Source organism: Zeugodacus cucurbitae, chromosome 3 (genome assembly GCF_028554725.1).
Source record: "Zeugodacus cucurbitae isolate PBARC_wt_2022May chromosome 3, idZeuCucr1.2, whole genome shotgun sequence".
Lineage (NCBI taxonomy): Eukaryota > Metazoa > Arthropoda > Insecta > Diptera > Tephritidae > Zeugodacus > Zeugodacus cucurbitae.
The window spans coordinates 6,379,155-6,397,430 of record NC_071668.1 but is presented as its reverse complement, the minus strand read 5'-3'; the positions used below and the strand labels follow the sequence as shown (position 1 = coordinate 6,397,430).

Here is an 18,276-nt window from a genome sequence, read left to right as displayed (position 1 = left end):
GGTTTGTGCTGCTTTTTCGTGGCATGGTGTAGGTCCTATTCGACGGATAACTCAAAGAATGGACCAATATTTATATAAAGATATATTGTCGAGTACAATGAAGCCATTTGCAGAGGCTTTCATCCGAAAATATTACGGTTTTGGATTGACCTGCCCAGAGTCAGGACTTCAATCCAATCGAAAACCTCTGGGGAGATGTCAATAGAGGCTTGGGGAAAAAATCAAGCAAAAATGCTGACGAATTATTTCAAAATGTCAAAGAAATATGGCAGAGCATATCAACTGAGCGATGTCAGCGTTTGGTCGGTAGTCTGCCTAGAAGATGTAAAGCTGTGCTTGAAGCAAAAGCCTATCCGACAAAATACTAACTGAAAACGTAAATATGAAAACATATAAATTATCAAATTTTAATTTTTTAGTATTATATTTAATATACTAACCAAAAATCTGAAGTGTCCTTAAATAGTTGACCAAGTCAAAATATATATATATGATAATTTTGTCGCACATTGAATTGCAAACATTATTTTCGTTAAATTTTCAATAAATCTATATCTTAGAAGATAATAAATATGGTAACTTAAGTTTAAAAAAATATGTCGCTTTTAAATTATAAAATAAACCAATGTTTTATAAGAAAACGGAGTGTCCTTAATTATGTGACCACCAGTGTATATATACATATATACATATATAGGCTGCGGAATAACAACATCAAAAAATAGTTTAAGAAATATATAAATATATGTATATTGAATAACACATGAAGAAAAGTCGATTTGTGCAAATCAAATTTCGCAGAAAATTCAACCAAAAATCCATCGCTGGCAACAATAGTGCTCAAGCCTAACCTCAAAGCAATACAGATATTTTTCTACAAATATATATATATATGTATGTCTATGCATATAACTCATTCGAGTACAAGCAAACACCTACAAGCATAAATCAGTTTGTATACATGTTTTAAGGCACACACATTCACAATAAATAAATATAAATACATTTGTATATGTACATATATAGAATATTCCCATTAATGTCTGCCTGCCTGACGGCAACGTAAAATTGAATATATTTTCATTTTACAAAACATTTTCTGTCTGACGAATAACTGTACTGTAAATGTGAAAATATATATTTTTGCCAGCATGCAGGCTGATTTTGCATGCAATTTCACCGTTAACTTGTAGTTGTCGTTATAGAAATAACCATTTTGCGTAAAATTGGTTGGTGAATTTCAATGCTGTAGACATTTCCTGCCTAGACATGTAAAGAGCATGAAAAAAATTGTGAACATACATATATAATGCTTATGTGGAGTAATATGCACGAGCTTACAAACATTACCATGGTAGTCTCGCTGGCGCTGGCAATGTGTTTAATACTTGACAGCTTTTTTTAATGTCTAAAATATTTTTGAAAAATTTTATTCAAATTTTTTTTTAGTAAAAATATATAAAATTTTATTGAACGAAAATTGGAAAAAAAAATTTTCAGTATTTTTTGAATATTACATATATAGTAACCAAAGTTAATCGAATACCCTTTTAGTTGTAACATCCGTTATTTTCTAGCAATAATTGGAAAGTAGATTATTATCTAACTAATTGCTGCAATTTACAGTTAAATGCAACAATTTCACGCAGTAATCACAGCTACAAGTGGTGAGTCCTTACAACAACTCATAAATGCTATCACGCTCACTTACGCCATGTTGAAATAGATTTTGACCGTTTAACTATGCAATTGATACCTCTCAATGTGAAATAAATCCAACGTAAATTGCACTGTTCCTTTTCTTTCTCTGCTTTATAATAAAAAATAATACACAGCACCCCACTGCGTATACGTAACATTTTGTAAAATCGCATTAAAAATGTATTCTCGATTTTTTACTTTGATTAAATTGTTTACATTATTTAAATAGTGTATACGGTTAATACGAAATACCGTTGCAGTGTTGATTAAATTAACACTTTGTACACTCAATAATTTAATTACAACATGCAATGCTCGCACACTGATTGAATATTATGAATATTTGAAAGCATGCCTGAACTCCAGTAACGCCTAGCGGCAGATGAGTGGCGGCAAACATTTTATTTAGCAATTATATGCATTTTGTTGCAAAATAGAGACAAAACAAAATATTTTTTAGCGTTGTGAACATTTCCAAAACTGCCAAAAATTAGTTTTGGTTGTGTGTATTTTGGCTATTTTGAATGCAAAAAAATTACAAATAATTGTTTTCAAGTATAAAAAATTAAATAAAAAATATTTTCAGCTATCAAAAGCTGCAAACTTAACATATATATTTTGCTAAGCGCAAAAAATTCAATAATAACTGTATTTATTTGTAAATACTTGATAGTGAAAATTTTTTTGTATGTTATAAAGGGTGATTTTTTAAGAGCTTGATAACTTTTTTTAAAAAAAAAACGCACAAAATCTCATCGGTTCTTTATTTGAAACGTTAGATTGGTTCATGACATTTACTTTTTGAAGATAATTTCATTTAAATGTTGACCGCGGCTGCGTCTTAGGTGGTCCATTCGGAAAGTCCAATTTTGGGCAACTTTTTCGAGCATTTCGGCCGGAATAGCCCGAATTTCTTCGGAAATGTTGTCTTCCAAAGCTGGAATAGTTGCTGGCTTATTTCTGTAGACTTTAGACTTGACGTAGCCCCACAAAAAATAGTCTAAAGGCGTTAAATCGCATGATCTTGGTGGCCAACTTACGGGTCCATTTCTTGAGATGAATTGTTCTCCGAAGTTTTCCCTCAAAATGGCCATAGAATCGCGAGCTGTGTGGCATGTAGCGCCATCTTGTTGAAACCACATGTCAACCAAGTTCAGTTCTTCCATTTTTGGCAACAAAAAGTTTGTTAGCATCGAACGATAGCGATCGCCATTCACCGTAACGTTGCGTCCAACAGCATCTTTGAAAAAATACGGTCCAATGATTCCACCAGCGTACAAACCACACCAAACAGTGCATTTTTCGGGATGCATGGGCAGTTCTTGAACGGCTTCTGGTTGCTCTTCACCCCAAATGCGGCAATTTTGCTTATTTACGTAGCCATTCAACCAGAAATGAGCCTCATCGCTGAACAAAATTTGTCGATAAAAAAGCGGATTTTCTGCCAACTTTTCTAGGGCCCATTCACTGAAAATTCGACGTTGTGGCAGATCGTTCGGCTTCAGTTCTTGCACGAGCTGTATTTTATACGGTTTTACACCAAGATCTTTGCGTAAAATCTTCCATGTGGTCGAATAACACAAACCCAATTGCTGCGAACGGCGACGAATCGACATTTCACGGTCTTCAGCCACACTCTCAGAAACAGACGCAATATTCTCTTCTGTACGCACTGTACGCATTCGTGTGGTTGGTTTAATGTCCAATAAAGTAAACTGAGTGCGAAACTTGGTCACAATCGCATTAATTGTTTGCTCACTTGGTCGATTATGTAGACCATAAATCGGACGTAAAGCGCGAAACACATTTCGAACCGAACACTGATTTTGGTAATAAAATTCAATGATTTGCAAGCGTTGCTCGTTAGTAAGTCTATTCATGATGAAATGTCAAAGCATACTGAGCATCTTTCTCTTTGACACCATGTCTGAAATCCCACGTGATCTGTCAAATACTAATGCATGAAAATCCTAACCTCAAAAAAATCACCCGTTATGTATGGCAAATTTCTAAAAAAAAAAATTATTTTGAAAAATAAAACCGATGAAACATTATAACCAATAAAGATAAAAGTGCAATTAGTAAACAGTTTGCACTCAGAACATAAACTGTTGCCTACATTTAGGGTGCGTTCGAATGTAAATAATAAATTGTGGAGAAGGAGAAACATTATATCTGCTAAAATAAATATATATCTGGTGAAGAACATTATATCGACACTCTATAATTGCATTGAGTAATCCGTTTTACACTTTAAACAAAAGCTGTCGCCTACATTTAGGCTGCTCTATGTAATACGTACATTAATTTCGTATATTAAGGGGCTATACCACTGGAACCCATGAACAATTGAGAGATTTTCGTGAATTTTTTTAAAAGAAAGTACACGATTAAAAAATAACGGATGTCTTTGAAAGTGCCAAAAAAAAGTTCCCCAACTGCTGGGATGATTCCAACCGAACGAGTAGTTGAAGCAAACAAATTCAAAAAGTTGATTAAAGTTGAAGGTATTTCCTACGATTTTTGAAAATATCAAAAATTAGCAAAATGACGCAGTTCTGAAAAAAAAAATAATTTTTTAGGTAAAAAATTTTCGCCAAATTCCAACGCCAACCAATCAATCGTAGGTCATTGTATATGATATATTCAAGAAAACTCAGTTATGATGTCGGCAATTTTGAGAAATGTCATTTCGAGAGCGTCTATAGCAACTTATACCAGCGAGCGGTCGCTCTTTAGAACGCTGTCATTCATAAACTATTCAGGATACGACCTTACCGCTTTCACAGGATATTTTCGAAAGTATAAACTATCGAATAAGCAAAAAATAAAAACAAAATTTTTTGAAAATGTCACACTGGCATAGCCCCTTAATGCATATATAACTACAAATACCATGTTGCATTTACAACCGATTTATCAACTGTCCAATTATAATTGCACATTAATTTAAGTTTACTACCTTAGCAGCAAAGAAGACAAATTTGATTTAAAAACGAAGAAAATTACAAACCACTTAAATATTCACTTGCAGCCTAGATGTAGGCAATAAAATCAAGACTTGTATGCACCATGATACTACTATTTTATATTCTTTTAAATTAAAATCAAGCTTAAATTGTTGTTCAGAGCATAAAAATATATAATTTGTTGCTGTAAAACAGAAAATATTGTCCTTATAGACATAAAATTCACTTGTTGCAATTTTTCATTTTGAAACAAATTGAATATTTTGCAACTGACAATAAGAAGAAAAAAACAACAACTTGATCGCTTGTAAGTGCTTAAGCACATATTTACCACAAAACCAAATAAATGGCCAACAAATTGCCGTTGTGTCAAATTTATTACCAGCCACAAATTTGTGCAAATATCGGTTTTGTAAAGCTACGAAAAATCTTTATATGTACATCTTTTTTCATTTATTTATACTAAGCTGGATTATTGCGTAAATTGATTTTTACACTACTTTGCTAGTGAGCAAATAAATTTAGAAATTTCAAACTATTCATCTCTTTAAAAGAAGTCTAAACTTAGTTAAAAGGCAAAATAAAATACGCCAATTGGTGTCATAATATTGTATAAAAGATTTCATATATTTAAGAGCTATATACAATTGTAGTATAGAATATGTCTTATTTATATAGATTTACTGCTATTGGCGCTTTCACCTAAAATTGTTCGAGAGTGTACTACTGTTGAAACAATGCGTTGCAGTAAAATGATACAACAATTGTACCGTTATAAATTGAAAAATTATAATAATAAATAATAATATTGAAACACTTATAACAGTACAAATGCAGTACCACCTTACTGCATTTCTCAGCCAAATTGAGTTGCTAAGTTTTATCACATTATATATATTATATAAATTTTTTTTATTTGGAATAATTTATGCTTCACTTCAACGGTGGCACCATACTGTCAAAACTGCCCAAAAGATTGCCAGGTGGATTGTAATTGCAGACAATGTACGTGGTGTCACCTCTACAAAATAGTATAAAATTATTAAATTAAATATCAAACAGGGATGACACCCACTCACCTCGTCGCCAAGCCCACACCCAATTGTCGACTGTCACGCCAAACAATCTGCGTAAAATGTCCAGTGCCCGGCTTGTAGGTAGCTTTCGAGAAGTCATAGTTGCGTATCTCATCGTACCAGCTTTGTACCGCTGTAGCGCCATTCACCTCCATGCCACGCGATGTGTACAAGTTTTCTCCATATGTATGCACTTGCCGATGCTCCAGACGGCCTGTAGCGGCCAGATGCTGAATGAATTAAGTATACGGAATAACACATGTACATATGATTGTTTAAGGAATATTTGGGTTAGTCAAAATAACTCGAGCTGTTGCCGTTGAAGCATATTTATTTGCACTCCTAAAGGTATGCTACATATTTTTTTTTCATTTTAGTCCACATTTTATTTGAGTAACAGTCTCGAGATGTTTGACCCCAACTTACCTTAGCCCATTGTTGCGCATATTTACACAATTCGTTGTTCAGTGATAGAGGTGGACAATTCTGGTGTCGAGCCCGAAATCTATTGTGTGCATCCAAGCATTCACGATGAAAATCTGACACCTCATCTGAAGTAGCACCACCACTATAAAGAGAATAAGCGATGAAATGTTTACTTTAACCCTTTGGTTCTTCCAAGGAAGCTATCAAGAATGGCGCTTTCAGTAAACAAAATGGTATACGAAAATACTTGATCCACCGATATCGCTGTTCCAAACAATGCCATATGTATTATGCGTTAAGCTATCATTAAGCAAATCGTTTCTCTTCGAGTTAATATCGGAGCTAAGTTGCGAATACTGACACCCGAAGACGCTACATTCTGAAAGTTATGCTCTTAAAACACTTTCACGCCTTTCGAAGACCAGACTCTGTACAAATTTCGGCAAATCCACACCATAACCTTACCTTGGTGTCATTCTGTCCTCGCAGCACATTTGCGCGGCTTTCGTTGACTGATTTTGCATGGTGCTCGAATGCATTCTCGTGGAGGTATCTATATAAGTTTCATCTTGAAATTTGTGCGCTTGACTTTCCCTTGCGCTGGTATTGTTACAAATGCGTGTCGAAGTAATTGGATAAGGTTCGTCCCTATATTTGGGTGTTTGAGTTTCATTTAGCAAAGAATCCTGGTGTATGCGTGTCGAAGTCATTGGATAATCTTCATCCCTGAATTGGGGTGTTTGGGACTCCTTTAGTACGGCAGCCTGATGCATTCTAGATGACGTATTTGCATAAGTATCATCCTTATATTCACAAAAATTTCTACGACTCCTTTCACGACTTGTGTCATTCAAGCTCCTGTCGAACGCTGTGCTGTGCGCCGCTGAGTAGGTCGCTGTTTGTGGTGACTGCGCGCAGCGGCTACTACCGCCTGTACATGAGTTGCATGATTTGTCGGTGGTGCAGACATTGCGCTTCGGTACAGCTGGAGTTGGCGAGAATTCAATAGGTGACACATAAGTTGTGGTGGCCGCGGCTGATGGACCAGCGGCGTATGCTGCTAATTTCTCATCTCTTTCGCGACAGGCTTTGCAATTACACGGTACAATCGGATTGCGCACTGTTTGCTGTTGCGGTTGTGGCTGTATTGTTGGTGGTGGTGGAGGTCGCAGTGGCGCTCTTGGTGTTGAGGTTTCTATCGGTGCTTGTGGTGGCAGCGCCATAATGCCATATTCGCGCACACACATATCAGCGCCGCTGTGTAAGGGTTTCGGTGGGCGTTGCTTTTGTACTCGGTGCGACGGACGTTGCCTTACCTCATATTCGCTCGGTCGGTCTATATACGGAGTGGCGGGCACAACGATGTGTGGACCTGCACTAGCTTCGCTAACATTTCCTGACACATTGTAGTGTTCACGATTATGCCGCTGTGGTCGTTGTTGCTCGTAATACTGATAGTTTTGAGGCGATGGTGAACGATAAGGATCATGACGATTGTTACTGCCGACAACACCCATTTCTTAACAGTCTCACTTCAGCTTGCGTTGCGTAGTCTGAAGAGCCTTTTCTTTGGCGGGCCGCCGTTCTATAACCACAACCGATGGAATTGCACTATTTAATTTTGTTTACGATTTACGTTTTTCTCTTTTGACGACAGAAATTTTGATCGAAACATATTTTTCAATCTTCTTTTAAATCCCAAATGTTTCTTTGACATTTCCTTTTTGAAAATACTTCAAATTTTAAACCAAAACATTTGAATCTTGTATCGCAGTATTCACCGTACCGCATACTAATTGGGACTCTTCTTACAAATGACCACACGCGTCGCTATGAGATGACACTTGGACGGACTTAAACACACATTGGTATGTGAACGGCATAATGGTGGCGCTTCGTATCTATTTTGGCTTTGAGCGCGCGAGCCATGTCTTCCGCCTCCGTGTTGTTGTGTTACTTGACATTCTGGATTACAGCAACCACAGGACTCTGTGCTGGAATAATTCGAGTGAGTGTCTCTACTGCCACCTCTCCTTCTATTCGGACGACTAGGTTTACAGCCCATGCTTCGCTACACAACTGATCAACACCATTAGACCACTGTCTCGACGTGCGACTAGTCACTTCCTTTGCAAACAATATGTGTCCAATTGCCGTTTATTTATTTAAGAAGCATAATTTTGTTGAGCTCAAGTAATAACAATAAATTTTCAGACAAAAAATTTCTATTTTATTGCTTTGAAGGTTTGTGCAAAGGAGTTACAGAGAAAAAACAAGAAATCGAAAAGAGAATTGTGTAACACAGGGTTGCAAGATGTTCGAAACTTAAGTGTCTTACGATAATACAAAGACGATTGTATTATATTTCAGTACTAAGATATATCGCTTATTTTCGAGAAAGGGTGATGTAAGTAGAGGTACTTTTTTCAATAGTCGTATATTGCTATTTTTGTTCAGTATTGTTTTTACGAAAGTTTACGTTCTGTAAAGAATGTGTTTCGCGCCATTCACTCGACTTATTCGCAACACCATCACCTATCTTGAGACCTAGCATTCGTTATTGGATAATTTTGACCGAATAGACCATGTCCAACACAGGCCAATGGAATCATCGATCCATATTTCTTCAAAAATGATGTGAGAACGTAAACGTCAATGGCGCCCATTATTGCGCCATGATAACCGACGATTTGATGCCTGAAATTGAAGCTCGTGATCTCGACGACATTTGGTTTCAACAAGACTGCGCCACTTGCCACACATCTCATCAATCAATGGATCTATTGAGAGAACACTTCGATGAGCAGATAATTTCACGTTCGCGGTCGGTTCATTGGCCACCAACATCGATCCCTTGTAAATACTTATTTCATATCATTCGACGCCTGAGCTTAACAATCAACCGATAGTCCGATAGTCCGTTGCAACCGGAAACCTATTTTGTATAGGTGAGTTAGAGTAAGTGTGACATCTGATTGCGCAAAATCCAATATAAATCTCTGTTTCTATCAATCATGAGTTGCTCGCTGTAGGCGAAAAGATTCTCTATTTCAGACAATTTGGAACGAAATTTAGACTTCTGAAGTTCCTGACTCAATGACATTAATGTTTTTTTTTCAATTTGTTGAAATTCTCGTCGTGGACGGGTACTTAAAAGATAAATCACTTATGACTGAGTTCCAAGCATGCAGCAAAGCTTAATATAAACATATCCTCAGCAATTCGTATACACATATAACCTTCCAATATTTGGACAAAATTTATGCAGTCGATCCTCTAGTCCTCAAAATTATAGAATTCAATCGTCGAAGTTATGGTTTTGAAAGTCGTTTCGGTTTGAAGATTTGTTGTCAGTCTCGACATTTCGGGTTTTGGTTAGCCGGAATTTGGTTGGAAGTTTGGAAATTTAAAAATTGATATGATCATGAAGAAATTTCGATGTTCCTTCAGCAGATCGGCAGTTTGCAGTAGCGTTGGGAAGCGTTTGGTTTATTTTAGGATTAGTAAAATTCTCATATGTGTCCACTGTCTCTTACAAACAAAATTTTTTTTTTTTGCATTTTAACTCTTAACAAATTTAACTGCTTTTTAGTACATTTGTAGCCTCTGTTCTAAATTTCATACACCACTTTTTCACATAAAATCTTTAAAAGTACTTGATTTTTTGTATGTTAACTTGTTAATTAAGTAACTTTAGCAATCACCAAACTCACCAGCACCAACGAAACATTTTGCCACCAACAACTAAGTAACACTTCTCGCGAAACGACTCGTACAACTGAACGGAGCGGAACTGAATGAGCGGATGTGCAAGCGCCTAATATGAAGTAGGCAAATATATGTTTTATATACATATAGTATATGAGTATAGTATTACATATGATTGGCGATAAGGCGCATTCTTTTATAGCAGTGGGTATATAGGAATATTTTTCTTCACAACACAATTTTGTTTTTATATTTTAAATTTTGTTTTTGCAGTTGTATATACGATATGCATACGGACATACATATATACATATATATATATATATTTTTTTTTATCATACATACTAACCACAAATGTTTCTTAGATTGCTTTAGATTCTACACAGTCACATATTTACTTATAATATATAATAACGGTTAAGAAGTTTTCAATTACAGCTGCTCATTATATATATCAATATATATGTAAATATGTATATTTATTATTATATATATTTCCTTTCACTCGCTTAATAATTTAACAAAAAAACACACCCGCTTTAATGTGTCACCGTTAAACGTTTGTGCTTCATCAAAAGCTGATAACTCGCAGCTACGGCATTCATTCGGCTTTTCATATTTATTTCATTTCATTTAATACTTTTGTTTTTGCTTTTTGTGTTTTTTGTATTTTTTTGTATTATTGTCATTATTTTATTTTACTCTTTTGTAAATATTTTGTAATGCATTTGGCACTGAACCATTGGCTATCAATAAGGCTTACAAGCAATCAATTATGATTTAACATAAAGCGGCAATTGCACTCAATTGTTGTTGTTACACGCTGCATTGATCGAAGTTGAGTTCAAAAGCATAAGCCAACGATTAACGTAGAGCAATTTGTGTAAAAAACAATTAAATATGCAAACAATGAATGTATTATTGAACACCAACCAAATATGTGCGATATATGTGCCCTGCCTAATACGGTGGGCAGGTGGTGGTTTTGGGCAACAAGAGTGAATAATAAAAAAAAAAAAAATAAAAAAATGAAACTAATTTTTTTTCTGAGCTACCAAGGCATTGTGAATGAAAAAAAATTTTATAATTTAAATAAAATTAAAAAAAAAATTTACTTCTATTATTATTATTTTTTTATACATTTTTTTATTTATTTTTGCCAAAATTTTTTTTAAAGATTTTTTTTTCTAAAAATTTTTTTAAAATATTTTTTTTTTTAATTTTAACAATTTTTTTAGAAAAATTTCTATTAATATTACCATATTTTTATAATTTTTGTAAATAATTTAATTTTTATTAACAGCAAAAGCTTTTCTAAAACAATTTCTTACACAAAATTCTCATAGCGATTTTTACTTGTAAGCGAGCAGCAAAAGAACACTCGCTAAAGAAAGAAAATGCACTTAAGGCTAAAAATAAGCGACTTCAAATGCACTGAGAACAGAAAAAACGTAAATACTACGGAATTATCAAACAAATACCAACAAAGTTCTCCCAAAATACTTATATACAGTAAATAGTAAAGAACTCATTTGATAGCTGACTTGCTAAAAAGACAGACCTTCGTCAACACTATCACTTGTAATATGATATGTATGTTTACGGTACGAAATGTTATACATATGTACATATATACAATAGGGGTACACCCAACTTTACTGCTAACAATTATGAAATTATTTTCAAGGGAAACGTGACGCCTGTTATCAAATGAGTCACGAAGCGTCTACGTAGAATCACAATTGAAAAACGCAAACGAAAAATTAATATGTAGCTGAATGTGGAAGTGGGTTAGTTCGTATGTATCTACACGGCGATTGTCGCTACCGGCTTCTCTTATCAGTGCGAAGGTGATAAAAAAAATATAATTAGAATTAAAAACAAGTAAGGAAAGGCTAAGTTCGGGTGCAACCGAACATTTTATACTCTCGCAATTTATTGAAGAAATTTAACCAATACATATATGCGGAATAAAGCTCACCGTATTTTTGAAAAACTTACAATGAGGTATATGGAAATGTTATGACCCGATTTTAATAATTTTTGGAACAGAGACACACTATTAGAAGAAGACAATTTCCTCTGAATTAAATTGAGATATCTGAGAGATTTACCCATACTTTCGGTTAAAATTTATCCTTAGGCGCTGAGTTCAACATGTTCGATATCTGGGGCCTTGAAAAGTTAATTTCCGTTTTCGAAAATTTTTTCACAAGTGAAGCCAGAGATGATATGCACTAATTGTGTAAAGTTTTATTCCGTTATCTTTATTGGTTCCTTATGTTTACATTATAAAGTGAAGGAATAAGATGGATTTCAAATTTCATTCGAATCGGTCGAGTAGTTCCTGAGATATGGTTTTTGACCCATAAGTAGGTGATGCCACGCCCATTTTTCATTTTGTAAAAAAATCTGAGTACAGCTCCCTTCTGCTATTTCTTCTGCTAAATTTAGTGTTTCTGACGTTTTTCGTTAGTTAGTTAACCCACTTTTAGTCATTTTCAACCTAACCTTTGTATGGGAGGTGGTCGTGGTTATTATCCGATTTCAACTATTTTCATGGTGTTTGGTTTATATAGCTTAATTGGTTTGCGAGATATATACAAATAACCGATTTGTGGGCGGGCCACGCCCACTTACCCAAAAAAATTACATCCAAATATGCCCCCTCCTAGTGCGATCCTTTATTCCAAATTTTACTTTTATATCTTCATTTATGGCTTAGTTATGACACTTTATGTGTTTTTGGTTTTCGCCATTTTGTGGGCGTGGCAATGGTCCGATTCTGCCCATTTTCGAACTTGATCTTCTTATGGTGCCAAGGAATATTTGTGCCAAGTTTCGTCAAGATATCTTAATTTTTACTCAAGTTACTGCTTGCACAGACGGACAGACAGACAGGCGGACAGACGGACAGACATCCGGATTTCAAATCTACTCGTCACCCTGATCACTTTGGTATATATGACTCTATATCTAGCTCTTTTAGTTTTAGGTGTTACAAACAACCGTTATGTGAACAAAACTTTAATACTCTCTTATCAACTTTTGTTGCGAGAGTATAATAACTAATTTATTTGTTATACGTAGATAGGCATATAGCGCACAGTGTGCTGAAGTAATAAAATTGTGATTAATAATAAAATTTAATATCGCAATGCAGGGATAGTTTATGGATACTCTATACACTCAATATAGTATAGATAACATTACGAACAGCGAAATAAAGTGAGAGTGAATGAAATGCCTGATAAAGTGATTACCGATTAGTGATAAAGATCGTTTATTACATGAGTCGTGCGGTATTTTTCTTCAATTAAAGATCATCAAAGGTTAAGTTCAGTCAATTTATGGATTAGTATGTATGGGTTTCTCGAAGATCACTTCCTGTATTGGATCCACCTTTTTGAATTAAATAAAACCGACTTCGGATTCGTAATCAGCGACCACAAAAGCACCCTCGTAACAAGTTTCAAGTGATTCCGATGAAGTTTAAAAAACGCTGTTGGTTTTCTGGGGTATGTCAAAATCCTGATCCGATCGCATTCGGATTCAGCGACCCCAAAAACTTAAGACACACCTAGTAAGATCCCCAGGTCATGACAAAAATGTTTGTATGATGTGCTATTAAAAAAATTTTACGACAAAATTTCAATTAGAAAAAAAAAATTTACAAAACTTACTCACATGTCTAAATTTATCGTAAAACCAATAGTAATACCACTTATGCGCCTAAAAAGTGCAAAAGCAATAAAAAAATACTTCAAATACTACGCGTTACTAACAGGTAACCCCCGTCTTTGATTGTCGACGTCGTCATTAACCAACTCAAGCGTGATTTTATTGCTTGCGAATGTCTAAAATTCGCATAGACATTAGTTTTGATTGACATACATATATGTATATGTTGTACATATATTGCAAACATTAATAAAACCAGCAGTTAGCACGTAATGTATATACATATTTACATTTGTAAACGAACATTACAATTTAAATAGCACGGGTATGAGCGCAGAATCAACCCTGTAGTGAAATGAAGTGGTTGGTCAGATTTTTTACTACTAGTACTAGTGCTAGTACTGGTTAGACGGTAATTAGTTACAAATGTACAAGTTATGAGAGTAATAAACAATAATAATAAATTCCGATAGATGGCGCCTGTGTCAAAAATTTAATAAAAATTGGTTTTATGGCAGGAGTAAGTTAATATAGAATGGAAATATTGACAAGATGAGGGAATCACGTTTGTAGAACCAATATCTTACCGGAGGCGCTATAGTCGGATATACAATAGAAATACCTAAGACTGGACTCATAAAAAATATAGCAAATTAAATCAAATTAAAAAGGTCTTAATTTTAATATTTTTCGAACAAAATATTCGTGTCGGGAATTCTAGTTATAAACTAGTTTCTTTATAACTAGTGAGCAATTTCTACGCAGGAGCTCAACATTTCACTGCAGGGTGGTTACAAACAGGCATATTCAAATGTCAAGTTGTAATGTAAATGAAATTCCAACGTAATTACAAATATTGAAAAGAGAAAATAACTGCAAGGATATTGCCTTGACTCTGATTTCATACAAAAGAAAATATTTTAATAAATATTTTAAAGTTTTATAGAACAGGGACAGGCAGTCTTTTGTTCTTCGTAAGGAAAGGCAATATAGTCAGCGATTCCCATTATGACATAAATTTACGTGATTTACACGAAAATTAATACTTAAATTTATCGATTACAAATTTAAGTATAGTCAAAACTTTATAAGACAATGGTTGTTTATATGGGTATAGACCCTGGGTAGACCCTGAAAAAATATTAATGGAATTCACTACTGATAAATCACTGATCGCACCAAAGTGAATATAGCCACTATATCAACCTTACCTAAAACTCCGAAGCAACTTAAACCGAAAAAAAACTTATAACTGCACAGATTTTCACCCCAAAACTCTGAAATCATGAATCTTTGCAACATGCCCCAACTTCTGCTAGCGGATAACGGTATCATCATTGCTGCTGCTGATATTGCTATTTTCGCTGTTGCCGCTGATTTTCATTGCTCTCGGCGATGTTGCTGTAAATTGTGTTGTAAGCAGACAACTCGACAGACAGCCATGCCGACAAGTAAACCACACACACATGTATAAATGCCTGATTCATGTGTGCTTTGCATATGAATTCCGTGCACCGGAGCATAAGCACGTGCGCGAAATTGTCGGAAACTTCAAGGAAAGGTAATGCGAAACGAGCTCGAAAGTCAGCGCCCCAAATTTCACTTACACATACACATATGCAAATATTTTGCATATAAAGCATATACATATGTGTCTTTGTAAGATGAATAAAGTTGAGCAACGAAAAGAGAATAAATAGTATATCTGCAATAACCGCGTGTAGTATAATTTAAGAAGAGAATAAGAGAAAATATTATAGAGTTACATATATGTACATAGTCTGGCAGAAATTAATATTTCAAATGTAAAAACTTAATTCTATAACATATACAAACCTAAGCTTCCATGCTCCTCAAAATGTAAGCGAACCACATCCCAACTGATCTCTTGAAATATAATCCCTTAAAATATTTACAAACCTAACCTTCCATGAACTTCACCCCAAGAGCTCCCTTGAAACATATACAAATCTAACCTCGCGCGGACCTCAAAACGTAAACGAACCTCACCCCTAGAGCTCCCTTGAACAACCTCCCCTGAAATATATACAAATCTAACCTTTCATGCCCCTCAAAACGTAAACGAACCTCAACCCTAGAGCTCCCCTGAAATATATACAAATCTAACCTCTCATTCCCCTCAAAATGTAAACGAACCTCACCCCAAGAGCTCCCTTGAAATATATACAAATTTAACTTCCCATGCCCCTAAAAATGTAAACGACCTTCACCCCAAGAGCTCCCTTAAAGTATCTACAAATCTAATCTAATATGGCCCTCAAAACGTAAACGAACCTCACCCCAAGATCTCCTCTGAAATATATATATACAAATCTAACCTGCCATGACTAGGTCTACAAATCTAATCTAACATGGCCCTCAAAACGTAAACGAACCTCACCCCAAGATCTCCTCTGAAATATATATATACAAATCTAACCTGCCATGACTCCCAAAACGTACACAAACCTCACCCCCAGATCTCCTCTGAAATATTTTTAAATCTAACCTTCCATGACTCTCAAAACGTACACGAACCTCACCCCATGAGATCTCTTGAAATATATACAAATCTAACCTCCCATCCTCCTCAAAATATAAACGAACCTCACCCCAATAGGTCTCTTGAAATATATATAAATTTAACCACCCCATTAAAATGTTAACGATCCTTACCTTGAAACATACACATACCCAACCAAAATGAAAACCTCCGGTCAAAGGTAATTGACTTCGACAAAATGTTAACAAACCCCAGCTAAAGGTCATTGCCCTAAGCCCCCGGCAAAGCCCAATGACCTCGGCCAAAAAGGTAAACAAACCCCGCCAAAGGTCAATGACCTCGGTCAAAAGGTAAACAAACCTCGCCAAAGGTCAATGACCTCGGCCAAAAAGGTAAACAAACCCCGCCAAAGGTCAATGCCCTCGGCCAAAAAGGTAAACAAACCCCGCCAAAGGTCAATGACCTCGACCAAAAAGGTAAACAAACCCTGCCAGAGGTCAATGACCTCGGCCAAAAGGTAAACAAAACCTTCCAAAGGTCAATGACCTCGGCCAAAAAGGTAAACAAACCCCGCCAAAGGTCAATGACCTCAGCCAAAAGGTAAGCAAATGTTTGTTTACATTTTGAGGAATCACGTGACGTCAGGTTTGTTTACATTTTTCGGGGTCACGTGATGACTTTTTTTGAAGTCACATAACGTAAGGTTTGTTTATGTTTTGAAGTATCGGGTTAGTTTGAATTTCGAGGGTTCGCATGAGGTATTTTGGGAGATCACGTGATATGCAATAAAATTACATTTGGTGGAGTCACGTGGGTTAATGTTGTTTTATAAATTGAAGTGTCACGCGATGTCAAGTTTGTTTAAATTTGAGGGACCACGTAGATATTTCGTTGTCTATAGATGTGGGAATCGCGCAACGCGATTTGGGTCACAGTTGCTTTTCTTTGTTGGTCACAGGTTTTTAAAATTGTGTCGTCGTGAGGTTTATGAGTATTTATCTTTAACAGCAACATGTGAACTCACTGGTTGATTGTGTAATTTAATATTTGGTCTAATTATTTTTCATATTTGACGATGGCAGGTGTTTAAAGGTCGCGTCTGTTTTCGGTCCATTTGCTGATCGTCCATATGCTGCTTAGATAATTTTGCTCCAAATCAGCGCAGAGACCTAAGAGCTAAAACTATTTATGGCAAGGGGTAAGGTGGTGAGATTGAAGAACATTCTTTGAAAATGGACTGTTGTTGTAGTTTGGCATTACAACATACTAGCATAAAAATTTTTACCTAAAAACCTACAAATTAACAACGAAGCAATTTTAATCTCATTTAAAGTGGCACAAAATGAAAATTGCAAATATTTGGACACACAAACATACGAACACATACAAATAAGAAACAACGAAATAGTAGGTTGTGGTGAAAATATCAAAAATAATTAGCTGCTACAACTACAGCAAGTGCAAATGCCAACAATTAACAGTGGCTATTGTCGGACACACTGGCAGCAAGCTACAACAACAACAGCAAAAAATAATTGACCGCAATTACAAGCAAGCGTTGGTCAACGGACACAGCAGTCATGTGGCATTATTAATGTCACGTGACAACAACAACGAAAACAACGGCACTTTATGCTGCAGAACAATACGAAAATATACAGAGAAGAAACCACGAAAAAATTAGACGCAAATGGCGGTGATAAAAAGATGAAAAAATAGAATAAGTAAAAATTAAACAGTTGAAGAGTGTGATTGTGGGCGGGTGTGTGTATGGACGCGCATTTCGGTCTATGCTTGCAAAGATACGCTTGTGCCACATTTTGAATTTGCCTGCAGCCACACATTTGTTGCACTTTTTTCCGCTGCGCTTGCCAACGCCTGCCTTTTCTTCATATTTTGTTGTTGCCACTCATTCTTGTTTACACCGTTTCTTTTTTGCGGCATAGCATTAAGTCGCCGCCTGCTGGCAACGCCAAGTTGCATCACCCACGACTGCACTCGCTACCCCGCACAGCTGCTCGATTTCAGCGCACTGTCAACCGTTATTTTCGCCTATTTTCGGTTCTTTCTCGTTTCTTGTTGCCCTTAATAGCGCAATAAAATACAATAACAACTTAAACGGTCATGTTAAACGTTTTAAGCAGCATTTCAACACATTTTAAAACAATTCAGTGCGCTCTGCACCCGTTGTCCGGCAACGACGCGGCCGCCG

General features: G+C 35.6%; 1 protein-coding gene across 1 annotated transcript; it reads right to left on the bottom strand.

Moving 5' to 3' along the window:
* Window positions 1-5,264: 5,264 nt before the first annotated feature.
* Window positions 5,265-9,086, bottom strand: LOC105220103 (uncharacterized). The gene is made up of 4 exons (XM_011196520.3): window positions 6,638-9,086; window positions 6,173-6,314; window positions 5,750-5,976; window positions 5,265-5,691 (listed from the first exon to the last, which is right to left on the bottom strand). Exons 1-4 carry the CDS (start codon window positions 7,687-7,689, stop codon window positions 5,604-5,606), a joined length of 1,509 nt encoding a protein of 502 aa, XP_011194822.2. The 5' UTR covers window positions 7,690-9,086; the 3' UTR covers window positions 5,265-5,603.
* Between the last annotated feature and the right edge of the window lie 9,190 nt (window positions 9,087-18,276).

Excerpts from the sequence above, each read along its gene's own strand:
- LOC105220103 (XM_011196520.3), bottom strand. The coding sequence starts at position 7,689 with ATGGGTGTTGTCGGCAGTAACAATCGTCATGATCCTTATCGTTCACCA. Across the intron at positions 6,315-6,637 it reads GAGGACAGAATGACACCAAG|TGGTGGTGCTACTTCAGATG; the intron begins GTAAGGTTATGG and ends TTCTCTTTATAG. Across the intron at positions 5,977-6,172 it reads ATGCGCAACAATGGGCTAAG|CATCTGGCCGCTACAGGCCG; the intron begins GTAAGTTGGGGT and ends TAATTCATTCAG.